General features: G+C 44.9%; 1 protein-coding gene and 1 pseudogene across 7 annotated transcripts in view; both read right to left on the minus strand.

The window, feature by feature from the left end:
• Nucleotides 1-27,169, minus strand: part of LOC126934984 (60S ribosomal protein L37-like) — an 843,215-nt pseudogene that overhangs the window by 695,210 nt on the left and 120,836 nt on the right.
• Nucleotides 850-27,169, minus strand: part of OPCML (opioid binding protein/cell adhesion molecule like) — a 1,153,441-nt gene continuing 1,127,121 nt past the window's right edge. For 2 of the 7 annotated variants that reach the window (XM_050755994.1, XM_050755992.1), the window contains 5 exons: nucleotides 23,838-23,972; nucleotides 23,267-23,387; nucleotides 22,695-22,846; nucleotides 21,463-21,489; nucleotides 850-6,174 (listed from right to left, as the gene is read on the minus strand). In XM_050755994.1, coding sequence (XP_050611951.1) covers nucleotides 6,074-6,174; nucleotides 21,463-21,489; nucleotides 22,695-22,846; nucleotides 23,267-23,387; nucleotides 23,838-23,972 — 536 coding nt within the window. In that variant the 3' untranslated portion in view covers nucleotides 850-6,073. Of the gene's footprint in view, nucleotides 6,175-21,462; nucleotides 21,490-22,694; nucleotides 22,847-23,266; nucleotides 23,388-23,837; nucleotides 23,976-27,169 lie in introns of all 7 variants that reach the window. The other 5 variants (XM_050755993.1, XM_050755991.1, XM_050755998.1 and 2 more) reach the window with 3 other exon arrangements.

Below are 27,169 nucleotides of genomic sequence, written 5' to 3' on the forward strand. Positions count from 1 at the left end.
TCAGTGTACACTAAGTGGTGTAATTAAATTCCCCAATGATACAGATGAGAGAACAAAGGCTTAGAAAGTCACTTACCGGTCTAAGATCTCACACCTAGTTAACGGCAGAACTGGGAAGGCTTAATTGATATACAAATGGCTAATGAGAAGCTGAGGTGTAAAAATAAGTTAATACTCATTTCTTTAGAAAAGCAGATGGATATGTGATGGAGAAAGAGGAGGTGGGATTTTATTGGAAGAGTAAGGTGTTTTAGAAATTGCAACCAGAGGAAAGCAGCCGCTCCTCTGGGGTTCTTTCTCATGCTAGTCCACAAGAAGCCTCAGCTGAATGAAGCCTAATCCAAGTAAAACCTAAGATGCATAAACCTTCATCTAATGGCACACACTTAAGACTCAATGTACATCCTCGACCCTGTGTCTTCTCATACTTACCCTTGTCAACGTGGTGTGTACTTCAAGAAATCAAGCAACAGGAACTTAGGGACTCAAATGCCCAAACTGGGCAGTATCTGGTCACCCCTATTTTTCTGACACTTCTCTTCTGCTTTCGTTTTAGCCTACACCAATAAACAATTTAGACTTTGAGGATGCAGCTACATTTTATATTGTTTGTAAATAGCATAGATATTTGATATACAAATGTGATATGGACAGTGCTAAGGCTGCTTTCTACAGTGTGTGCGAGAGAGAGAAGGAGAAAGAGAGAGAGGTAGGGGGTGCAGCTCCAGGCTTTCTGAGTGCGTCTACTCTTCAAGGCCAAAAACACACATGAGGGAGAAGCACGGCTCGCTTCATATTTTTCCCGTCCTGGATATCAATGAGATGTCCTAATAAACAGCCCCCCAAAAGTTACAAATTTCTCGAACTTTATTGATACACTGCACAATCACAACCATCTCGTATTCATCCTGAATTAGAAAAGGTTACAACTACAATGCAACATGCACAAAATTCAGGTAGTATATTCACCCTTAATACAATTATTGACAGAAATCAAGTCTTCATTGATTTTTTGAAGGAAAAGATAAGAAAGAAAATAAAAGAAAAAAGAACTCTAGAAGGCTGACAAAGTCATACTCTTGTATCATGTGATAAATTTTTAAAGCATTTGAACATAGATTTTTTTGAAGGATAATTGTGAGAATGGGCACACCCATTGTCTGACACAGCTATAACGGCACCATTGATAAGTCATAATTTTTTTTTAAATCTAAAGGACTCTGAACTTGACAGATACATTTTCGTACACCCACACATTCCTCACAACTGCACTTTACATGTCACGAAAATTTCTGAATGATTAAAAATGCTCCCTTTAACTAACACAAGGGCAGTTTGTATTATATAGCATTGTTATTATTGATAGCTTTATAAATCTGCCAAATAACGTAGAACGTAGCCTCAAAAGGATGGTCGAGGGTTCGCAATCTTTCTTTCTCCACCCAGTGGTGTGGAGCAACTCTGTGCCTTAAAAAGGGCACCATTGAAAGAAACAAAAAGAAATCTCTTTCAAAATGCTGGAAATTAGGCTTAGCTGACTACTTTCAGGGTAAAGACAATTGCGTCTAATGAAGTCCACTCAACATTTCTTTGGACTCTAAGTATTCTGCACCTGAAGGCTAAATTGAACTAGCTCAGCTCTATCTTTGTTGCCACATCTTTAATTACAAATCTATTTCTTCTTCCTTTCATTTACTTCTCTTAAGTAAGAAATGTGGGAAATGAGACTGGCATTTTTATTTGTTTGCATTTGGTGATCATTAGGCATTCTCCTCATAGGGTCTCTTTTTGAAAATGTTGCCTTCCTACTACATACCTGTGAAGTTTTACTCAAGTGCTCAAACTTATTTGTCTTCAAGTAAAAAGACAGGGAAGCTCTGAATAATAGGAGGGGAGGCAATTGGGTATGAGAGTTTCCAGGATAAGGTCATGTGCAAAATGAAAACAAAAGATTCTTGCTGTTGGAGAGAAAGAAAATAAATGCATTTTTCCAAAAAGAAAAACCTTATGCTGCTTCCCTTAATTCCAAAGGGATTAACATTTGCTTTCGTGTGTGTATTGGTCTGTTTCATTTCGGGCTGGTTTTAGGTAATGCATAGCCAGTTTTTCTTTCTCAAAATCAAAGTCAGTATGAAATTCAGGAAAGATGCCCCACCACCAGATCTTACCTCATCTTAAGCCACTCCTCCCCTCCTTCTACTATGGGCTGGCGACAGCCAACCAACACTTGAATATTCAATGTACAGCCACTCCTGATGCAGCCACAGGGATAAGCTCTCGTCGGGGTTGCCTGCCCACTTTGGGGTTCTCTGCTTTTCTCACGGGATGGTTCTCTCAGCATAAATAGAACTTGCTGACTCCTCTTTGTTGAAGGCAAATTGAGTGAATTGATGCAGAAACAGATCCTGAAACCCAGCCTCAGTTTTGAAGTTGCTAGAGTCCCAGAATATTCTTCTCACCCAGGTTTTGAGAACAAACTGCCCAATCTGTGAAATGTATCATCTAGTAAGAGGCATGGATGTAAGAAGAAAGAGGCTTGGGCCTCTTTGTGACAGAAAACCTTACCTTTTCTTCTGTTCGGTGGAGCACAATTGCAGCAGAACAGTCATGTGCAGTACTCTGCATAAAACCTGTGTATGTTTTCACAACCACTTCTCTACATCTCCCCCCTCCCCGAATTAAAGCAAGAACGAGAAAAAACTAAACACGCTTGTTTAGACTTGCAGTTGACTGTATCAGGCACTTGACATTAAACTACTGAAAAACAAGCTTGGCCGGAGCCTTAACACAAGCACTTTCATTGGCATTACTTTGGTGGAAGTGCATATGAACTCTGTTTTGGGAAGGGGAAGGGTTTCAGAGTTCCTACATTGCTAATTCCTCTCACCTAATCTCCTAACAAGCCTCATTTGGCTTCCTTTTCATGTGGAAAACCTGCAAGAGATATACTTGCTCAGACTTGTATGTTTTGTCCTGCCTTGCCCCCACCCCATGCCCACTACTGGCACCCTGAACAAATCTAGCCTGTAGGCCTTCTCCATGTACTCTCCATATGTGAAGTTGGAAAAGTGTGGATATTATCTTATGTAAGCATTTGTTGTTCTATATGCTTCAAAATGATGGATGGCAGCCACTGTCCCATGAAGCCATCCCCACTAAAGAAACACAAAAACACAGAAGCAGAAATATGTCTGTTGTGAAGAAGTCATTTTCACTCTCAGTGAGTACCCCAGTTGCCTTGGGTTGTATTTACTTTGTTGTCTTTACCCCAGACAGATGAGGATTGACTGTAGCATTTTTCTGCCTCTGAAACGTGGCTGGGATAGGTACCGACTAGAGGGGCATCTTAGTATCCTGTGGGAGGGGGAACAGTAGGGTTCCATAGTGACCCTGGAGCCAGCCTTTTTGGGTTGAGAGGTTCTGATGATCTTGGCCAAAAGAGCATGGACCGTTTCCTGTAGAACAAGTCTTGGAGTGAGGAATAGGTCCAGCTTGTCCATTTCAAGTACTATGTTCTCCAAGACTTTCCACTCTTCACAGCCTTCACATTTATTCCACTCCAAAGTAACAAATTTATTATCAGTAGCATGCTCAGATGACACATTTGATTCTCATACACTATCTGACACCAACTCAACTCCAGATGCTGAAGGTGGTGACAGATCTGAAACATCTATGTGCAACCTTTAATTCTGATTTTGTGCCTGTTCATGATCATCCCTGGAACTGGGAATCAATGCGCCACTCCTGGCACATCATTTATGGTTCCCGAATCTGGCTCCTGGCAGCTCACTAGGAAATGCAGATGTCTGTTTACAGCTGGAAAATGTAACATTAATTTCACTCACACCAGCTCTACCTCTTAAGACAGTGCTTAGCATTTAGTGTGCCAAGATCGCCTATGTATGTATGTATATATGTATAGCTATCGCTGTGTATGTTTCCCCATGGCAGAGGTCACACTCATGTGCCTTGATGGACAAAAGCAAAGAGGGCACTGATACTGGAGGAAGAAGACCAGTTAAGCATTAAGGGCACAGAATTCTATGGTGCTCATATTTTTTATTTTTTAGACTGAGGACCTGAAAAGGTTTTCCAACTGAGGCAGGGCAGGTCTGCGATTGATGCTGCATTCTCATCCTCTCTGGGGGTCAGTCCCTGCAGCACACCTGTGCGGTCTGCAATGCCTTTATTTGGAATCCCAGGCAACCTTGCTGGATGAGTCCTTCTTGTCCCAGGAGACAAGGCAGCAAAGGTGGGTCAGCTCTTGTTTGTATGCTGGGTCTGCTTTGAACCTGAAGAGCTGGTGAAGTTCTTCCCCAAAGCCACTGGAGAAGCAGCCTGCATCCGAGGAAACTGTGTCACTGACACTTTCTCCCTTCTGTTTGCAGTGTTGTGTTAATCAAGTGCTTGAAAATTAAGTCAGTTGCTCAAGTGCCCTCAGCATAGAAGAGCTTCCTGAAACAAATACCAGAGTTGTCAATACACCCGCCATGTAATTGGCCTCCATCAGCTTTTTACTGGATAGTTTTCAAACAGATTAAACCAGAACTGGAGCAGAAAGGAGACTCCAGCCGCAGTCATCCCACTCAGGCGGGTGGACTCTTCACTTTGCGTTGCAGAGACACATGTGGTTTTTTTCTCTCATGTTCTTGCTGTGAAGGAAAGCCAGCCATAGGTTCCTGACACGCACTTTCTTGAAGGGTTGAGAGAAGCATAAAGGCTGGCACCTTTGTCCTTCAAGTGCAAAAGGAAAACCACAGTGCGAATCAAGACTTTTCTAGGCTGATCTGCTTCCCAAGAAGATGTTTTAGAGAACAGGCTCTCCCGGGAATAGTGAGTGACTGACCATCAGCTTGCTACTCGGCCCATCTGTTAGTGTCTCCTCTGGGTGGATAGGATACCAGATTTTAAAGAGTCCACAACACAGGGTATTGCTTTTTTATGTTGTTAGCCTGTGAGATCGCTGGCTTTCACAGAAGTTGATAGATAATTTTGAAGATGCTAATGTCTGCTGATGGTGTATACATGAATACAGTGGGAGAGATACGATATGATTAGAGATTAATATGGGGATGAATTGATAGTGAGTAGTAGGGAGAGAAATAGAAAGGAGTGTTAGACAATTACATTGATATATTGATAAACAGTAAATAGATTGCTAGAGAGGAAGACAAGTGGGTAGGTAATTGGATGGTGAGATAAATCAGACATTTGAGTAGATGGGTAACTGTATGATTACTTTGATAGACAGCTTGATAAAACCTAAATAAATCAGCCACCTATCAATCACTTTTATGAGCTGAACTTCTCTTTTTAAAAGAGAAGTACTATCTTCAAAATGCCTCCCCCTTTTTTGGTCACTTGACTTGCAAAAATTAGTTTTAGGTTGCAAGCATAGCCCCAAACTTCAAATCCCTGCAGATGGTGGAAGAAATTAGTAGGGTAGAGGGGCTACAGAAGATGGCACAATCATCTGTATTGAAATATATAGATATGGATATAGTAGGACAGTGTCCCAGAAAGAAAAGATGTGAACCCTAATGGAATTAGATAATAATTAACATGGATGGGGGGATATGTACATTGTCATTAGGAAAATAATCGTAGATAATAGGACACTTGGATGTAGCTCTTGCTGTGCACTATGTTATGAGTCAAGTTGTGTCTTCAGGGTGTTTATTGTGAGGCTCAATTTTTGCCCAAATGAAACTTACGTTTTGGTGTGTGTGGCAGGGGATGTTGGTGGGGATGACGAGGAGGAGAGAAGCAGAGGAAAGGGAAGGGTCAAGGTAGCAGGAGCAGACCCCATTTTTGGACACACCAATGAATGATTATCCTACATGTGGTAGAACCCTGCCCACCCCGCCCCCAACCCCACTCATTCAAGCTGGAAATAAAAGCAAACAAACAAACAAACAAATGAACAAAAACAGGAAGAAAACAAATCTAGAAGAAGAACAGAAGAAAACAAACAACAAAAAGAAGCCCAAGCTGGTTTGCTCTCCGCAGTGTAGATTAAAGTCTGTGATATGGAGAAGCAGGTGTTGCTCAGAGGACCTAGGATTTCTTATCAAAACTTGATGAAGAAGTGGGCTAAGAGGGTCCCTGATAGCCAGAGACAAGCCAGTGCTCTGGAGGCCGAGTTTACACCATCAATGACTGCTCCAGGCCCTGTGTAGAAGAGAGAGAGACAGAACCATTAGCATACATCCAAGGACACCATAGTTCTTCCCTGACAAGCAAATACACATACATGCTTCCCACCTTCCACCCTTCCGCTGACCATTCCAAGTCTAGACAAAGGAAAATGCCCATTGGGAGTATTTAGGAACTCGAAGGGGCAAGCTAATGGGATGCCTTGACCAGTGCAGCCTGCTCCGAAAGACTATGCTTAAAAAGTAAATAGGTGAAGCTCAGGCTAGTCATTGAGGTCCGTGGGCCCAAAGGTTAGGGCAACACATGGAAAGGCAGACCTGCTGGCTGTTTTCTAAGCAGTGCCTCTAAATGTGTGCTATACTTGGAGAGTGTCCAGTACAGACAATGAGTCGGGGGGCACAGGGCCAGAGAGACAAGGAGCAGGTGGTGGGGTAGGAAGGGGAGAGGGATGGAGACATAAGTCCAAGTGTTGATGTAGCAGACTCGTCAACCTCAATGCATGCAACCTAGGTGTTGTGGAGGCTCCTCCTGCAGCAGCTGAGGAAGGAAGAAAAATCATCCCCACGGGTTTTAAAGACTGGAATTAGGCTTGTCCCAGCAGACAGTGCTGCCTCGCCAAAGGCCTTGAAGCAGATCAACACGCCCAAAACAGATTGCTCCTGAAGAGTCCACCCAAGGGGCTCTCCCTTGATTTTTTTTCTACCTTCTCTCTCTCTCTGGCCCTTTCCTGTATCCCCACTAAATCATTCAAGGTCCACTGGGAAATAAGTCCCCAGTCTCATGAGTGCTATTCTTCTCCTCTCATCTTCCATGGCTCAAGAAGACAAATCACATGAATTGGTATTATCCCAGCCTGCTGCAAAGGCAGGTGTATCAAACTTGGCCCAGGCGTTCCTCCATCACCTTTATCAGCAAGTGCATAGGGTGGTACGTAAGACCAGGAGCCAGCAGTAAGTGTATCCCAGAAAAAGCAAAATCTATTATTACCAAGGGATTAAAGCCATTGAGAGTCATTTCTATAAAACTGGTGAAGAAGCAAAGGAGATCCAAAGGAGACAGGACACCTCTTCTACCACCTCAAGCCAGGACTTCACAGCTTCTTTGAGAAGCAAATTGGCCGGCTGGAAATAAGCGGAGGTGCAGCAGAACCTCTTTAGACAGGACCAGTTCATTTGGCTTGTCTGTCAACCTTATGGTGAGGATCCATGCCTCGCCCAGGAGGGACTGATGGGAAGATTTTACTTTGGGAAATTCAGGTCTCTCACTTCAGGAATGAATATACAACTGTTCCTCTCCACTAATCTTAACACGAATACCTTTTATTTCTACTTAAAATATACACGCTTTTATGCACTAAAAGTCATATTTGCTTGATAGCTTGAAGTCTGACTCATATTACCCTGCATTTTTGTCAGAGAATATTCACAAAAAAGGGCGGGATCCAGGTTCTAGCGACATGTTAATGTCCCAGAGGAGGCTCCATAGATATTGATGGAAAGTAGCCTGACTGTGGGGCCTCCAGCAATCCTGGCACACATCCCGAGAAATCCTACTGGCCTGCAGAATGCACTCAGCTAGAAATGCTCAGGTTGAAGCTCAAGGTAATTCTCTGCATATTGTCTTTGCAAAAGATGAGTGATTTAGATTTTTAAATAAGTTTGTTTACATTTTTAAATAAAAATATGTACATAAAGATACTTTTAAAGAAACATATGGGCAGATTCATAAAGCATGTATGTTTCTTTAAAATTATCTTTTTGTTTATATTTTCTTTAAAAGTATTTTCATGACATATATGGCGTATGTACTAGACTAGTTATGTATGTGTATATGTATATACATATATATGTCTTTGTCTAATTTATTATTTTGAACTTAAGAAACAATTGAAGCCCTGATATGCTCCACTGTAGACAGATAGAAGTCTTGAGTGTAGGAATCATTCTCTCCAAGTTCTACCAGTGAACTGAAACATTCCTGTGGATACCATGCCATCAGCACAAGGTTGAATATAACTAAAGCAAAGAAGAGTGGGGCAATACACACAGAAAGAAGAGCATGGAAGAGTGGGGCTCAGAGAGAGAAGGAGGCAGAATAGCAAAGGGAAGTGAGTGTTTCTGGTGGTGAGCAGCAGTTGCCATCGGATGCTTGGTGCTTACTGGGTGGAGGTTTACAGCCATATTCAGCTTCTGTTGAGTGTTCCCAAGAGTGGAAATGCAAGGGGGACTTAGCAGATATGTAGGCTGCTCAGCCTGCTTAGGGCCATGATGACAACATACATTCACACTGTGCTCTCCATGTGGCAAGCATGATTCTAGATGCTAAACATACAATCAGTCATTTAATCATCACACCAACCCTATGAGCTATGTGCTACTGTCATTCCCACTTTACAAATAGGAAAGCTGGGAACAGAGCAGTTAGACATCTTACCTATGGCCACACAACTTATACACCGTGAGCTGTATTAGAACCAAGTCACTGTCCTCAGAATCTATGCCCATAATTGTTACAAGTCTACTTCCTCTCTGTAGAAAATGACCATTTGTGCAGGTTTTCCAGGGACCACAATATCATGGTGTGAGAGAAACAATGGACGGGGAATGCAGTGTCTCTGTGTGAATGTGCTGAACCCTAGCTGAGTGACGGTCCCTCTCCGGGCTTTGCTTCTCACATTGCAAATTGAGAAGAGATGGGGTTTGATGACCTGTGAGGTCCTTCTTCTATTAGCTCTCTGAGTTATTACATGAATGGAAATTCTGCATCCAGGTGTTAGGAGAGATAGTTGGTGAGTAGCCAGACAGCCTTCTTCAGTTGAAAGAAAACCATCAACATATGCCTTCTGCACTTCAGAATTCCATCTCCCCTGAGACTGCAAGAGGGCACCAAACACTCTAGACCCTAAAGTTTCCCTTTTGCAGCCCCATTTTCTATGTGGCTTCAGGGAGTTTTATTCTTCAGCAGGTGTGATGAGCACCTGCTTTGTCATATCAAATGCCGTAGCAATTTATTGCCTAAGTGCCTTTGGTCAATTGGTGTATGAGAAACGGCTGGGCTATTGTGGCCAGAGAATGAATTTAATCCACTATGATACAGAGTGAAGCTAGCATCACTTTCCTCCTACAGATCCTGGGCACACTGGAGACCTGTCATCTGGGCCAAATGCCAATGCGGCGAGGGCTCTGCCGGAGGGCTCTCCAGCTGTGTTTGGAGCGGGTACATCTATGTACCACTCTCTGGACTGGAAGAGTGTGAGACAAAAGCCATGGGCAATGAACTCATTCTTTAATTGCATCTTTGCAGTAGCCCTGTGTAACTGGAAATGAGGAAAAGAAAGTTTCTGGGTTAGTTCTCTCCCACCAGGCTTCTGTATGCTACAGTTGCTCACCTAACTTGGCCAAATGCTTTTCTGCCTTAATATAAAAGTGATGGGTTGCTGCAATTCAAGTAATTTGGTGTGGTCCCATGGCCTCGGGGCTCACATTTGTTCCCACGGGTTACCATGAGGCTGTTGTAAATGTTAGCTCAGCAAAGCTACAGAGCCACCTGTGTGACAGGGGAGGACGCGGTTCTGAAGGAACTCTTCAGGCTGAGCTCAGCAGTGGTAGCACTGAAGCTTGCACACAGGGCTTCAGAGTCAGGTTGAGTACAGTTTTCCTAGAGTTTGGCCTTAGCCGGTAACAGCTGCATGGACTTCTCCAGGTACTTGGTACCCAAGACGATATAATTTTGAATTTCAGTACACAGGATCAGAAACCCAAATGTTTGTATTTATTCATTTATTGGTAAAAATTGGAAGAAAGGTGATTCTTCTCTAAAACCTAGAATCCCAGGTTTGGAAATGAGAGGCAGATTTTTTTTTTTTTTTCTTTTTTTTTTTTTTTTTTTTTTGAGACGGAGTCTCACTCTGCCGCCCGGGCTGGAGTGCAGTGGCTCGATCCTGGCTCACTGCAAGCTCCACCTCCCATGTTCAAGCCATTCTCCTGCCTCAACCGCCCGAGTAGCTGGGACTACAGGTGCCCGCCGCCACACCTGGCTGATTTTTTGTATTTTTAGTAGAGACGGGGTTTCACCGTGTTAGCCAGGATGGTCTCGATCTCCTGACCTCGTGATCCGCCCACCTCGGCCTCCCAAAGTGCTGGGATTACAAGCATGAGCCACTGAGCCCGGCTGAGAGGCAGATTTTTAATGGCATGTTCTATTCCAGAAAACTGATGCTAAAATACACCCGGATGAAAGCCCAGGGGTTTGGAAGAAAGGCGAAGGGGCAGACTTACTGGAAGCATCACTGAGAAAACATCCCTAGGGACCTCAGGAACGGTTCTCTATGCTCCCCCGGGGTAAGGTCGCTCATCGCGCTCTGGCAGCATCGGAGTTGGACCAATTCGGGTTTAAATTCTGACCCTGTGGGTTGCCAGCTCTGTGATCTTAGGCAAGATACTTTGTTTTCTCACTGAAAATAGGCGTGATGACGCTGAGTTTGCAGGATTGGTTGAAGGATGAATGTAATCAGTACAGTGCCTGGTACAAAGTAGTCATGTGATCATGGTAACTGCTGTTGGAACACGGCTCACACACCTTCCCTTTCCCTTTCTTAGTGGAGATGAATACTAGCTTGTTTAGATCGTTCCAAAATATGTTGAACCTGGGGTGAGGTATTGGTAGGGGAGTGAGTAAAGAGGTGAGATAGCTTAAGGTTGGAGTGTTTGCAGCTGAGAGAGATCACTGGCTGTGAGGGCTGTGGAGGATGTGGGGCATTGAGCAGGGCACTGGGAGCCAGCCACAGCCAAGCTTCCTGGCTAGGTCAAAGGGTAATGTGTCCATCCCGCAATGGAGACGGGCCCCAAGCCAGCCTTGGAAAAGTTGCAGTCTTTCATTCGACATACATGAATTGATCCCTGCCATGCACTAGGCTCTGCTTTCAGAAAGAAAGACAGACACAGTCTCTACCTTCAAAAAGCACAAACTTTAGGAGGAGCTAGCGTATCCTCCGTCCTTGACTAAATAAATAAACAAATAAACAGACAAAATTTTTTTTTTTTAAACCATCACAGATTCTGGGAAGAAAGCCATTTGGAACAAATAACCCTAAATCCCTTTCATCTCAGGAACATCCTGCCTGTTGGATAGTCTTAAGAGGATTGATTTTAAGAGTCAGAACTGAATTTGAATTCTGGCTCTGCTACCCACCAGCAGGAAGACTTTGGACAAGACAGCCGACTTCTCTGAAACAGTTTCTTTTATGTATAAAATGTGGAAGGGGTAGTTCTATCTACCCTTGCAGGGTCGCTCTCAGAATAAGTTAAGATGGTGTCTGCAATCATCAAGTACAGAGTAAAGGATGATGAAATATTAGGCGAGCTGGAATTAAGGCAAGAATTGCTAATCCATGAAACAGCATCTTGTGTGGGGGTTCTGCTTTTAAAGAAAGAGGTGTTCTGGAGTACTAGGTTCTCAAAGGTTACTCTCCAACACCAGCTGAAAGCAACCTTGGCTCCGCCTCGTAACTGGGTGACCTTGTCCCTTCTGGAAAGGCCTGAAGTGGCTGCTAACCACAGGTAAAAGCTTCCTAACGAATGCCAGCTATTCTGAGGAAGTGTATTCAGCAGCCCAGTACTTTCTGTGGGCAAATGCCACATTTAAGGACTCTTTCTCTATTTATGGTTAACAATGATTCAATTGAACTAGAATGGCTGCTACAAATATCAGGCTTAATTAAATATTTTCAGGGATAAATGGAAAGTGAGAACATGTAATTATGCCCTTTACCATTATTCCAGCACCTCCTCCTTCACCCTTTTTAAGGTTAAAAATTAATGGCTTCTTCATGCCTGAAGTTAAGCATCTTTAAAAATACAAGCTGAAATGAAGATGCCAAGCCACAAAATAAACTGTGAGTGACAACACAGTGACAACAACAAAATACTCTGGGGACAGGTATACAGACAAATAAGATTTCCTTCAGAATACAGAAAGAATAGTTAGAGACCAAATATGGTTAAGAGACAAGTTTCAGAAACGGCAAAGGGATCCATTTGTGTGGCCATTATGGCCACAGCAGGTCCATGTGGCTACAAGGGAAGCTCAGTAGGGGTAAGACACATAACAACAACAACAACAACAACAAAATGAACAAATAAAAATTCTGCTTTTGAGAAGCTACTTATCTTGGTAAATTGTTAGGTTTGTGCAAAAGTCATCATGGATTTTGCCATTACTTTTAATGGCAAAAAACGTGATGCTTTTGTATCAACCTAATAAAATACTGAACATTAGATTTTTTTGTTTGTTTATTTGTTTGTTTTTTAGAGAGTGTGATCTCGGCTCACTGCAACCTCTGCCTTTCAGGTTCAAGTGATTCTGCTGCCTCAGCCTCCCAAGTAGCTGGGATTATGGGCACGCACCACCACGTCTGGCTAATTTTTGTATTTTTGTAGAGATGGGGTTTCACCATGTTGCCAAGGCTGTTCTTGAACTGCTAGCCTCAAGTGACCCACTCGCCTCAGCCTCCCAAAATGCTGGAATTACAGGCGTGAGCCACCACGCCGAAAATCTAGTGGCCTAAACATTAGATTTTTAAGAAGAAAATTTGGTTGAAGGCTTAAAACAGAATAAAACCACACCTACCACCTAAGAACTGGGAACTTCAAGCCTGGCCATCCTGGCACAAAGGTTTTACTGCTGCATTCAGGGGTAGCTCAACACCCTCTTGAGTGGGAGGTGTTGACAATCACAGTACCCAAACTCAGCACAGAGCTCTCAGAAAAAATATAGAAACTTCCTGCTGAGATCTTGCCTCATGAGAGATTTTGAAGCTTAAAAATGTAGTGTCTATAACAAGCCATGAAGGTATTGGAATGTGTCACTGGTTTTCTTTTCCATGATTGTAATGAAAATATGACATCGATCTCCAGCAACCATAAACTATATAGCTGAAATTCTACTAAAATGGCAGATGGTAGGGTGATCACACTAAAAAAGAAAAGAAAAGAAAAAAAGCCCATAGGCAAGTTGAGCTTGTTGATAGCAAACAGTGAGATTAATGAAATATCTGAAGTCTAAGAAGATATGGTTTTGTTCTGAAATTTGGATAGGTTTTGTAAGTATGATTATGAACTGCGTGACCTTCCTAATGAGGAACCAAAAGGATAATGATGTTCTTGGTGATTAAAAGAGGAGCGAAGAAATCTAATTAGATGATGTATGTGTTACACTTGTTGGTGAAACATAAAGCTATTTTTAGAGGCGCTGGCTGATGAAGGCGCACCACTTCCCTTCAAAGGGAACTTTTCCTCCATTGAGTTTAATTACAGCGGCAAACGTGGCACTGTATTGTCTCACAAGTAAGATCAACCAACAAGGCTCTGCAGCACAACTAAGACCAGTTGATAAAGAGGCAACCATCTTTGTTCTGTTCTCCTTAACACACCCTGTTTTGTGCTTACCACAAAAACAAAAGCTTAAGAAGTTAATATCAGAAGTTAATTCAAATCTGTCAGCTCATCACAAACCTGAAAGAGACAAGACTTGAGTCGATGTTGAACCATAAGCTCTGTGTCTGTGCTGACATCAGCACACCCTGAACGCTCAGTGTTAAATTCTAAATGCTTAGGCTAATAGCCAGATGTCAATGATTCAGAGCGAGGAGGGCGGGGTACGAGCCAACGACAAGGAACCTCATCAAGAATGAAATGGGAAATGTCTGCAGTTTTTTTCTAATATGTTGACATTTTGCAGGTTGGGGGAAAATACAAATGATTACGCTGCTGTCATCAGCCAAAAGCAATGGTGTTTCTCTCTGACTCATTCCCTTCCCACCTGGATTTAAATTGTGGATTTGAAAAACAAAAACCATACACGTTATCAGCAGGAAATGGACAAATATGTACAGCTTTTGATGTCTCTGCAAGAAGATATCATGTGATGAACATCTTCCTAAACAGAGAATTGGAATATGTGGTATAGCCTCCTTCAAAAAGGAGATCTGGGATGGGGGGACCCTAAATTTCAAATTAGATTTGGAACATAGAGGAGGCTGGAATGCAAGGGAAAGTCAGAAAACCAGTGATTTGGCTTCCTTGAGGGGAGGGGACTGCAAGTTCTCTTGGGTATTTGGCTTTTCTTTGGTTAGTGAAAGGTATGAAACTGTATAGAGGCTATAACCCATGCCCTCACTGACTGGAAGATATATTTATTAATTCAACAGTTACTGGGCAACAATCACTGGAAGATGTAGTGTTACATCCTCTAAGTGCAGAAAAAGATACAAACAAAATATAAGCCTAGGGGTAAGCCACTATGAGAGCCCAAAAGATGAGGGATTAACTCTTCAGTGGAGCTCACAAATGCTTCACATATGGGGCGTCATTGAGCAGAGCCAGAAAGTGCGCACTCCTCAGACACAGAAGATGGCACAAGCCTGCTTCTGGGACCCTCCAGCACACTGGGAGACACAGTATATGGGTTTGAAAGAAACAGGGGATCAAGTCAGACAGACCTAGGTACAAAACCTGCTGTTGTCCCTTGACTCTTCCGTCCATGCTGGAATCCCTCCTACCTGGGGGAATTTAGTAACATCATTTGTTCTTGAGCTCTAGGCTCTTCTTCTGTCCAGTGAAAAATAATAACAGTATCTATCTCAAAGGCTTCTTAGGTGTCTAAAGCCATGTGTGGCTGACACTTGATAGCCGGCAGCTTCTTTATTCCTCAAGCATGGCCGTTCTTATATTTTATTGTAACTGCCTATTTACTTGTTTGTGCAAGATCGGAAATTCTGTTTCTCCTTGTACCTTAGTCCTTGTATAATTCCTGGCATACAGTAGACACTAAACAAATATTTGTTGACTAGACGAATGGATAGAGGGATGGAGGGATGGATGGATGGATGGATGGATGGATGGATGGATGGATGGATGGAGAGTGGCAACAGCATGATGTCTAATGGGATCTGGGACATAGGGGCCCAGCCTGGTGGATGCAGGGAAGGTCACAGGTGGAGTGCTGGGGACACTTGAAGCTATAAGGCTACGCTGACCTCACAGCGAGAACAGCCTTAGCGTCAAGCTGTTCTGGGAGGCAGAAGTTTTCGGCAATCGAAATGACAAGGTTCGTTCTGAGTTTTGGAAATGTCACTTGGCCCTGCTGTGGCAAACCAATAGGAGTCGGATTGCCAAAGAAAGACGAGAGAACCAGTGAGAGGATATCACAATCGTCCATGTGTGACACGTGCCACAGTGTGAGTGATAATGGAGATGGAGAAGTCAGAGGAAAGGCCATTTGGTGGGACTTGTTGGCTAACAGATGTGAGGAGTGAGGGAGAGGAGAAAGTCAAAAATGACCACAGAGATTCTAGAGAGTGTGCAGGGAAGAGTGAGGCACACACGGAGTCTTCCCAGGGCAGAAAGGCTGCCTTTGAGACCCCTGTGGGATATTCAGAGAGAGAGAGTGGCTTGTAGCTCAGAATTCAGGAAAGAACTAAAGACACAAATTCAGGAATTAGCAGACTGTTGTTCAGAGGCCAACAATCTTCGGTGTGCATAAGATTCCCTGGGAGAGTCTGTTAAAAAGTGCATTCTCAGGACCTTCCCTAGAGATTTTGATTAAATGATTCTGGGGCAAGGCTCACATATCTGCATTTTTAAGGCATCCAGAATAAGGCCGATGCAGGCCAAAAAATACCTCACCGTTGGGTGCTTGAAGGTACAGCAGAGCCCTTCCCCTCTCACCATAGGCTGACCTCTGGGAGGACCGATAGGGCAGGGGCTGTTGGAGCTAGACACAGACTGAGGAAGGTAAGAAGACAGGCACCACCCAATTACATCACAGAAGCCAGAAGTGGGGCATTGCGAGGTGAGACGGGGTCTGACACCGAGAGGAGGTCAGGTGTTAGAGTGAGACAGATCGTGGTAGCTGAGGCATAAAGAGGTTTGAGAAAGTGGGGATACAACATGAGTTCTCCCTCCCAGAGGCCTGTGGTTGGAGGGAAGCAAAGGCACGGATGCGGCATGGAGGTCGCACTGAAGAGAAGCTCAGTCTTTGTGCCCCTTCTCCATGTCCCAGTTGGAGCCGCCTGGGGATAGGTGTAGTTGTGAGGATGCCCTGATACAGAACAAGAAGACGGAGGCAGGAAGAGGAGGGAAGTGGGGGATAAGGCAGCAGCGCTGAGGGCTCTGCCCACGGTGGGGTGGTTTCCCATGAGAAGGAGGTCAGCAGAAAGCAGAGGGTGAGAGCCGCTGCCTGGTGCAGGCTCTGGCTGAAGGAAGTCCGGCTCAGCCAGTCTGATATGTATATTTATTCTAGAAGAATGGCCACTAGCAACAGAAAATAGAGATTCTGCCCTCATGGCTCCCAGGAGCCGCCGAGGCAGGCTGGAGTCACAGCCGCTCCCAGAGGGCTCAGGCTTGGCCTGAGGAGGAAACTCTGTGCACAGATGTTGCCTTAACTGGAGCGTTTGCCTTTTTCACTCGCAATGACAGGATTCCTGTGAGTTGTCCCTGTGCCCTCCACTTAACTCTTAATGTAACTGATTTGTGTTGCTGCAATTTCACAGATAAAATGTGAGAAATTTGTTTTTCTCTCTGCAGTCTCCCCCCTCTGGCTTGGCTTTGTTTGCGTTCTCTGTCCCTTTCCCCTACCAGTTCCAGTCATCCAGCCGTTTACATGCCTCATTAAGCACGTCGCACTCTCTGCAGTGCCGGATGTAATCAAGTCCAGAATCTTCCTTCTCTGCACACTAAGGACAGGATGGGAGGATGGGGCTTCTTGCTCAGGGCCCAGAGGGAGCAAAGGGGGTTGGCGAACTGAGAGAAAGTGAGTGACCTCCACAAGGGACAGAGCTGTAGTCAGCAAGCTGAACCCTGGCCACCCCTGCTGTTCATAGGCCTGGCAAGGTTTCAAGGTGCCAAGGGGCTCCCTGTGGGCCTTCCAATGGCTGCACCCACTCAGTAAATCTAACCAATGCTTGGAGCAAGCTGCTTTGCAATGGTTGGAGCAAGCTGCTTTGCAAAGGTTGCCCATGGTTATGGTTGATGGCTTTTGGAGACCTGTTCCTTGCCCTTTGTTCCCATTGTTTCCCAAATTCAGCACTGACACTTAGAAAACTGAAAGTAACCTGGGAGTTCATCTTGCTCAGCTTTTATGTTTTATGCATGACTTAAGAACAGACAGCATCACAGTTTGTCTGTATCAGAGTCAGGACTGGAGCCCTGTGGCTGCTAGTGTTGACCTCCTCTCCATATCGGGCCACTTTTCCAGCACCTGCAGTTGCCTGGGGCTAAGGGAAGTGGGTGGTCTAAAATGTGCCCGTGAGTTGGCGCTCTGCCTAGGTGACCACTCTGTCCTTGTGGCTCTGTGTGGGGAAAGCAACTGGCGTGATGAAGAAGAAGGATTTCATATCAGTGCCAACAGCTGATTCATCTTGGACGATCACCTACCATGTGGTCACTCACACATTTCTAGTCATTTCAGGTTTCAAACCACTCACCAACCCATTGTCTCCAGTTTTTGTCCTCTGCATTCTTTCAAAATTGCTTGTATCCTATTTTCCTTTGCTCTTTGCTTGTAGGTATGGACTATATAAAAGATGTAGTGTGAGAGAGGCACGCTGTGAGGGGATCACAGGGGCAGAGTCAAAGAGGGCTCTCGGAAAACAGACTGACTGTCTGTGAGAGTAAATACAAATGCACGCCTGCAGATGGGGACTGTGTGTTGGGAAAGTATGAGTATACGGGTTGCAAATGTAAAAATTGTCCTTTACAGGAATTGGTTCAGAAGTAGATAGAAGAAAGGAGAATTTGATGTGGGACTTGGGTCCAAGCAAACTAATAGCTGATATGAGGCTCCATTTGGAAAGTCGCCACGTCCATGATGGGTTGCCAGGTCTTTGAGCTGGACTGCAATAGGAGCGAAGCACTCCGGCGTGGGATTGGGGGGACATCGGCTCAAATCCCAGCACAAGCACTGGTGAGCCAGGGTGTTCTCAGTTATCCGCCTAACCTCACAATTTCCTCAAGTGTTAAATCAGGATAAATATAGTACTTACTTCATAGAGTCACTAAGGGTGATAAAAAAGGAAAAGCACTTAGTCTAGCGCCCTGTACACACTAAATGGTTGGTAATAATTAGGCATAATTATGGGGGCATTGAGGACTAGGAAGAGCATCCCTGGCCAGGAGAAAGAGCAGGTCAACCGGACACTATCTGTCTGATCTTGTGCTGAAACTATTGCCACACAGTCATAGGATCAGAGAATTGTGCCTTGTAGGGACCACAAAAACCAAACATCTTATCCAAAATGCCTTCACTGATTAAAAATATAAAAAGACCCACTGAGACTGACCTTCCCAAAGCCATTCAGCCAGTGAGCAGCATAGGGTGAGACACATACCCCTTCTTCTATGCCATGGCATTTTAATCCCTGACAGCTAAATTGTTGCTGTGACCAATACATTCTTTCTACCCCCACATACATTCACACATTCATTTGTTCCACAAAGTTTTCCTGATGAGCTACTGTGTGTAGATCCTTGTATAAGGTCCTGGGGATTAAGCCAGGTATGGCCCCTATGTTCATGGAGCTTACAGGCTGAAGAGGAAGAAATACTTTAAACAAACAAATTTTGAAATATTAAACAAAAACAAAATTACAACTAGAAGATAAAGTCTGTAGAAACAAGGAACCTATCTGTTGAGTCACTGCTGTCTCCTGATCACATAGAACAGTGCCTGGCTTGTAACAAGTCCTAAATGCATGTTTGTTAAATGAATGCTAGACAATGCCCTGTGTGAGTGCAGCAGTCAAAGGCACAGAATGAGTGGATGCAGAATGGGGGACTGGCCTGGTCAGAGAGGTCAGGAAAGGCTTCCTTCAGGAAGGGATGCTGAAGGCAAGTGTGTGCAACAGGGTGAAGTGAGATAGGGTGGGTTATAGGGATCATGAATGCCGGAGAGGAAGGGCACAGGGGACTTTGGAGGAGAGAAAAGAAGTCCAGTTGAGCAGTGACTCTGGCAGGCATATGAAGGGAAGAGGTGATAGCATGGGCCATGTCACAATAAACGTTGGCAGGTACCAGTAGGAACACAACAGTATTCAGTGAGTCATGCCACTTTGATGAACACTGTCTTATTGACAATTCACAGTGGCACTCTCATGTCCGTAGGTCAGAAAATATCATCCTACGGTTGTAAACTCAGACCTACGGTTTTTGTTTGTGGTCAAATCCACACATCTAACATAGCATTTATGGGATTCTTAATGTATACAATCTTATTTAATCCTGTCACCAGTCTTTTGAAGCAGGCGTTAATATCCCGATAGCACATATGAGGGAAGGAAGGCTCAGCAAGTTTAAGTGAATTGGGATGTGAAGGCTGAATTGGAATGTAAATGTCTGCCTGTGCTATGGGCTGAATTGCATCCCTCTGCTACCAAATGTCTATGTTGATGCTATAACTCCCAGTACGTCTGTATTTGGAGGTGGCACCTATACGGAAGTAATTAAGGTTAAATTAGGTCATAAAGGTGGGGCCCTGATCCAATATAGTTAGTGTCCTTATCAGAAGAGACACCCGAAAGCTCCCTCTCTCTCTTTCTCTATGAGAATTCAGAGCAGAAACCATGTGAGGACACAGCAGCTGTCTACAAGCCACGAGGTGTGCCCTCATTAGAGCCGCCTGGGCAGAAACCTGCATCTTGAACTTCTAGCCTCCAGGACTGTGAGATAATAAATGTCTGTTGTTTAAGCCTTCCCATCTGTGGTATTTTGTTATGGCAACACAAGCCAACTAAGACAGTTTTGGCATACACCAGCTGTTGCTAGCAGCTATGAAACACTCCTTTCTTAGTTCATGGCAGAGAGAGACAAGAAGGGCCATTGGGTTGCCAGTCCTGTGCCCTTCTCTGCATCACACTCCCTGCCACTGCAATCCCACCAACCATGGGGATAATGGCAGGTCATGGCAGGGAAGCAACTCAATCCCACCCTATCCTCTCAGTTTTGTTAAGACCAAGGCATGGGTGTTCCTGGTCACTGGGGCGCAGGCAGGACTATATGTCTGTGAGTGCCGTGGATCAAGAGCTGTGGGCAGTGATAGTTGAAGAGCTTATTTCAGGTCTAGAAAATTCAAATGTCAGCCGGGCACGGTGGCTCATGCCTGTAATCCCAGCACTTTGGGAGGCCGAGACAGGCGGATCACGAGGTCAGGAGATCGAGAACATCCTGGCTAACACGGTGAAACCCTGTCTGTACTGAAAATACAAAAAATTAGCCGGGCGTGGTGGCGGGCGCCTGTAGTCCCAGCTACTCGGGAGGCTGAGGCAGGAGAATGGCATGAACCCAGGAGGTGGAGCTTGCAGTGAGCCGAGATCGCGCCACTGAACTCCAGCCTGGGTGACAGAGCGAGACTCCGTCTCAAAAAAAAAAAAAAAAAAGAAAAAGAAAATTCAAATGTCATCTCTTTGCATGTGACTGAGACCGACATCTTAGAACAGTAGGGTTGAATGTCCTCTGGTTCTGGAAGCATAGCTGAGCACCAGCTACTGCTTCTTCTAAATACCCCAGCAACTGTGTAAGAGTGTGTGTGTGTGCATGCATGCGTGTGTATGTTTCTCTTCGCTGATGCTCTGGGCAAATGCTCCAATACCTAATGCAGGCTCCATTTCTAGGTCTCATCCAGTACCTATTCATTATTTAAGTGGCCTTCAGTGTTACCCAAGCTCTTTAGTTCTCCTTTCACTTATCTGTAAAATGGGGTTAATAACCTGCCTTGCACAGCATTGACATGATGCCTAGAAACCAGTATACATTTGGTAAATAGCAGATATTATCATTATGAATAATGATCCCAAGTACTTTTATTTTAAAATAAAGTTTTAAAAACTAAACCATTAGCCCTGCTTGCCTTGGGCTAAAAGAATAAAACATTCATAGTAGGGTGACGTCCCCATGGAGACAGTTATCTATGAATCCAGTTGGTCTCTGGGCTGGGTTGCTCTTGGTGCTGCTGTGTGCAGAAACAGCAGAATGAGCATCCTCTTCAAACGTGACCAAGTATAAGGTTATTGTTTTGGGGGCAAAAACCCCTTCCCCTGAAACCCATAAATCTATTCCACAGAGTGCATGTGAAAGCCGTCATATTCTACATGCTTTTTATCTAAACTGTGCAAACCAAGCCCCTTGAGGTCTATCTGCCTCAGAGACATAAATTACAGAGGCGAAGCAGGCAAGCCTATCTTTGAAGTAGGCTAAAACTCAAAGGCATAGGCATTCAGGCAGGCAGAGGTAGGAAGGAACATGCTGTACCCACCTGCCACTGCTGATGAGGGGCTTATTTCTAAGACACACACAGCACAATGCACACACAATGCAGAGAGAAAACAAAAGACATAGATCACACATTTCAGATGGTTGGTGGACCAAGTTTAGTTAAGGTCAGAGCTGAAAACTTGTGTCTGAGGTGCACGTGGAAACGTGGATACCTCTCTTCATCCTTCATCCTCTCATCCTACTCATCGGATGCTTCCCTCTAACCAAACCTCAGCAAATAAACAAATACATACACACATAAAGTATCACAACAAGCTGGTCCTGGCCCATGGTGTGAAATGTTGCAGAAGGATATGGATGCGGCAGTGTGGGAAAATGGAGTCAGGGAGACATAAGGGCTTTAAAGGAGGTCAGTCCGGGCTCCCAAGTCTTCTCCACCCATATGGGAGGGAAAGACCTTCAGAGGGGGTTTGCTGCTCCAGTTGTGGATAGAACAGCCACCTGATAAGGTCTCAGACTGCTACTCCATTCCTCCCCACGGATGAGAACATGAAATGCAAGCAACATGAGAATCATGATGGAAGCAATTGACTAGGTTTAAAGCAACAAATATCACCCCCAGAATCATAGACTCCAACTACAGAAGGCATCTTAAGATTATACAGTTGAATTGGCCCATGGTTCTATTTTTTTTTTTTTTTTGAGACGGAGTCTCACTCTGTCGCCAGTCTGGAGTGCGGTGGCACAATCTCGGCTCACTGCAAGCTCCGCCTCCCGGGTTCACGCCATTCTCCTCCCTCAGCCTCCCGAGTAGCTGGGACTACAGGCGCCCGTCACCACGCCCGGCTATTTTTTTTTTTTTTTTTTTTTTTTTTTTTAGTAGAGACGGAGTTTCACCATGTTAGCCAGGAAGGTCTCGATCTCCTGACCTCGTGATCCACCTGTCTTGGCCTCCCAAAGTGCCGGGATTACAGGCGTGAACCATGGTTCTATCTTCTTTATACAAACACCATTCTATCTGATTCACAATTTGGTTTACTCCTGTTGTAAGGGCAAACCTTGCCTTTTAATGACCATGAAATACCAATTACCATGTAACTATCTCTGCATGGCATGCTAGGGGAATGGCAGGGAGAAGTATGTCTTATCTACAGGTGGTGGGTTGAGCAGGATGGACGGACACAGGCCAAGCAGATTGCAACTTCCTCCCTCCTGAGTCCCTCAAGCCTCCCCATGTGCTGAGCCCGCTGCATCCAGGCTTCTGGCACTCACCATACAATGTGATGCTGGCATTGGTGTTCCCAAGCTTGTTTGTGGCCACACAAGTATAGTTCCCATAATCCTTTTCTGAAACATTGAAGAAAGTCAGAGTGGACATGCGGCCTTTGTTCTCAATCCTCACTCCATCCAGTCCAGTGGCTAACCTGCAAGAGGGAAGGCATTGCCATCTATTCATTCTACAAAGAGGCCCTCCTCCTCACAAAACGCTTCTCTCCAACTAACCTTGTCCTTCAAACTCAAACCCTAAGAACCTCAGTGTCCAACAGGAGGACAAGGGAAACGATGCTTTTACCCAACAGGATAAATGTACTGGCTTCTAATTCCCAATGACTGACATGTCTACAACAAGTCTCAGATTCAGAATCATGGTCAGTTCATTTTGTTCACTTCCCAGCCTCCTCCATGTTTTTCTGGTTGTAAAAGGAGACTTTGTTACAAAAGAGGGTATAAAGCATTTCTGTTTTGCCTTATCTTTCCCCTTTCCTTCATCCCCATCCTTCTCCCATGTGAAGATGGCCCATCCGCTCTGCTTCAGAACCGTCCAGGCATCATTTAAAAGGTACCTGGTATCTTCCTTGAACCACTGGAATTCAGCCATGGGGACTGCAGAGGCTTCACAGCTCAGGATGCCCTTCTGACCGACGGAAACACCAGTGTTCTTGGCTTTTGAGATATAGGGAGGATCTGTGGGAAACACACACACACGCACGCACGCACGCACACACACATGCATGCATGCACACAGAGTGATTTCATGAAAGAGAAGAAGGGCACATCCAGCCATTTGCTACGTAAATGGATTACTTGTGACAACCCTCTTTCCCAGTGAAATAATCATTTATTTCAGGAAAAATAACTTGCCTGAAGATATTGCATTGACCCCAACATCTTTTTCAGGCCTCCAAACCTATTCTCAGTTAACAATTCTCTCCATTTGCTGAAAACTCTGGCAGTCACAGGAAGACTCCAGGGACAAATGGCATGGAGGCCATGGTGAGCAAAGCCATTTGATGAAGTATTTTCCTGTTGGCAGCAACTTGGGTCTTTTGGAAAATGGCACTGCCATTACCAGATTGTCCGCCTACTCCCAGTGCCCTCTGTTCCCCAGAACCCCCCAGCTGCAGGTCCACTCACAGTTTACAGTGATTTTTACTTTCCGCACATCGGGCGCAGCGACATCGTTCAACGCGCTGCATTCGTACTCCCCAGACTGGTCTCGCTTGATGTCAGAGATCTCCAGGTACTCATCCTCACTTACAAAGCCCTGGCCTTCTGGGAAGAAAGAAGCAGACAGGAAACAATCAGGAAACCGTGTAACCAGGGACAGAGCCATATTCACATCTAGAGACTGTAGGAGAAGGAAGAGAAAAAGCCATCAGAATGGAGTAGGACATCAAGTCAAAGACAGAGGGCATCAAGTTGCTCAAAAGATACGGCAATGGAAGAAAGATATTCTCTGCTTGTGTCTTGCATCAATGTATTTTCAGCCAAGCCACTTAACTTTTTTAGAGCATTTGGTAAGAAAACATGTCATTATTTTTCTTATATGATTATTGTGATAATTAACTCAGAGATGACATGATAAATACCTCGGTGCATCATCAAACTGATATTTTAAAAAGAATTGTCATGATCAATAATATAATAAAACCATGGAATAACTTTAGAGTATGTTACTGTGGAACACATCTTAATTTTTCATTATGTAGAAATGTTTTTGTATGCAGAATACAAACTACTACTTGTAGAACAAATAAGTAAACATTCCACACTTTAATATAAATAAATGCAAAGTAGTTGGTTTTGTTTCTACCTGTGTTGGAGAAGATAGAGTGAGAATGAACGAACGAGGAAGGACCCCATGATGGCTTTGTAATAGGTGCTCAATATGCATTGGCCAACACAAGTGTGATAGACCCGAATGCTGGATCTGTGGTTGCCTGAATAGCCTAGTGGATTTAATACTCAATTTGGTGGAGCTCCCTGGAGGATTCATTCTCAGGTACCTGTGAAACTTGTCATTCATAATTCAAAATATTATGGGCTGCAAAATTTTTGTTGCTTTTATGTCACCATTACAGGTTCTTGCAACAATCTGGCCTCTCCACCTTACCCCTTATATTACTCCCTGTGGTCCAGTGCAAACACAACAGACCCTCTGTCTTCCATCACAAATGTTCTGGATTCTGTCAAAACACTGAGATCTCTCGAAAACCAAGATAAAGCCCAAGGATAAGGCACAGCCATTTGCCTTTCTTATAGGCCTGCAGTCCTGAGGGCCACAGTAATTTTCAGGGCAACAAAAATGTTAGCTTTCCCCACAAGTTTGTGAAAGCATGTTCTGATCCAATGGGTTTGGGTCCACCATGGGTGTGAAGCAGGAAGGTGTCTGTGGAGGGGATGGGCTGGTGTGTAGGGCATAGGGTGTGGAGCAGGAACGTGTCTGTGGAGTTGGGATGGTGTGCAAGGTATAGGGTGGGCAGCAGGAGGCTGGAAGATGGGGACAGTGTGTAGGGTGTAGGGTGTGCAGCAGGAACGTGTCTGTGGAGATGGGCTGGTGTCCAGGGTGTAGGGTGGGCAGCGGAAATGTGGAGGGGGTGGGCCAGTGTGCAGGGTGTAGGATAGACAGCAGGATGGTGGAGGGAGTGGGCCGATGTACAGGGTATAAGGTGAGCAGCAGGAAGGTTTCTGTGGAGGTGGGCCAGTGTGCAGGGTGTAGGGTGTGCAGCAGGAAGGTGGAGGAGGTGGGCTGGTGTGTAGGGTGTAGGGTGTGCAACAGTGAGGATCTGTGGAGGTGGGCTGGGGCATAGGGGGTAAGGAGGCAGGTACTTGGGTGCTCTGACTCTGCTCCAAGTCTAAGCCTTGGGGGCTTCCACCACCTACCTGCCCATTTCCCCAGACTGTGTGCTTTCTGGCTCTTGCTGTCTTCCTTGCCTCCATGTCTTACCCCAGGTCATGCCCAACCAGGGAGTACCATCGGTCTCTGGGTACTGGCTACCAATCTATGTATAGAAATGTCACTGCAAATCAGCACCATTCTGTTAGCCCAAACTGTGCACTTTCATGGAGGAAATAATTCATTGGCTAGTGGGAGCAATTCACTTGCCTGGCTACCCTCCTCAAGCCTGGTCCTGAGGACAGGGTCCCAAAACGTACTCACAGATGTGAGGTTCAGAGTCACTGGGAAATCCGGGTGAACTCATATAAGGAGTGGCTGAAGGGTGCCGGGTGGAATATCTCCAGAGTGAAGAAACGGGGTATGAAACAGCGACCACACCTAGCCTAGGATCCGAGTGTCTCTCCCGAATGATGCTGCTTGCCCCAGATGGTCCCAGGCACCAGACGGGAACTTAGACAATTTCAAGGAAGAAACTCCAGAGCACGGGCCAGCTGGATCTGGGTTAAGTCCCCATTTGCTGGGTGGTGCTGCTGGATCAAAAGCCTCTACCACAGCAGACATAATGATCCAGGTCAGTTCATATCCTAATTCTTCAAGGTGCACTACGGACATGCAAACACTCTCCTGCCCTACTCCCTTTATTTCTACGTAGGCTATAACAGAATATCACCGTGAAAGGGATTCTGAGATTACTTTTTAAATAAAATTTAACAAAGAAAAGTTAGTTGATCAGTCTAAGCATTTTTTTTTTTTTTTTTTTTTTTTTTTTTTTTTTTTTGTGAGACGGAGTCTCGCTCTGTCGCCCAGGCTGGAGTGCAGTGGCCGGATCTCAGCTCACTGCAAGCTCCGTCTCCCGGGTTCACGCCATTCTCCTGGCTCAGCCTCCCGAGTAGCTGGGACTACAGGCGCCGCCACCTCGCCCGGCTAGTTTTTTGTATTTCTTAATAGAGACGGGGTTTCACCGTGTTAGCCAGGATGGTTTCGATCTCCTGACCTCGTGATCCGCCCGTCTCGGCCTCCCAAAGTGCTGGGATTACAGGCTTGAGCCACCGCGCCCGGCCCAGTCTAAGCATTTTTAAGGATTAAACTACAATGGAATCAAACACATCAAAATGATGTTCCACACTCACCTCACCATTTTTTTTCCAGCAAGAAATAAATGTGGTAGGATGAGAAGCCTGGCTTTCTACTACTATGGCTCCATTATTTTTTCAAAATGTACCACAGAGGATTTTGCCATGAGTAATTAAATTGCATTGCATTTAACCAAACACATGGGCTACCTGCTGAGGGCCTGGCTGGAGTCTCAGGCAGGGTCAACATTCCCCTTGCCTCAGAGAGAAGAAAGCCCCAGATCACGCTGCTCGGTGGACCTGAGCCAGATGCCTTAAAAGCTCCAGATAAAGTGAGATCCACGAATGCCAGTGGACTTAGAAATGTCGACCTACACATAGGGAGGGGACGGCTTCACAGAAGGGGGAGGCCTGTGTGCATCTGCATGGGTAAGACAGGTCCTGCATCCTTCCAGCAGAATTACCAGATGACATGGCAGCCTCTGGAATGTGGG

The sequence above is a fragment of the Macaca thibetana genome, chromosome 14 (genome assembly GCF_024542745.1).
Source record: "Macaca thibetana thibetana isolate TM-01 chromosome 14, ASM2454274v1, whole genome shotgun sequence".
NCBI classification, from domain to species: Eukaryota; Metazoa; Chordata; class Mammalia; order Primates; family Cercopithecidae; genus Macaca; species Macaca thibetana.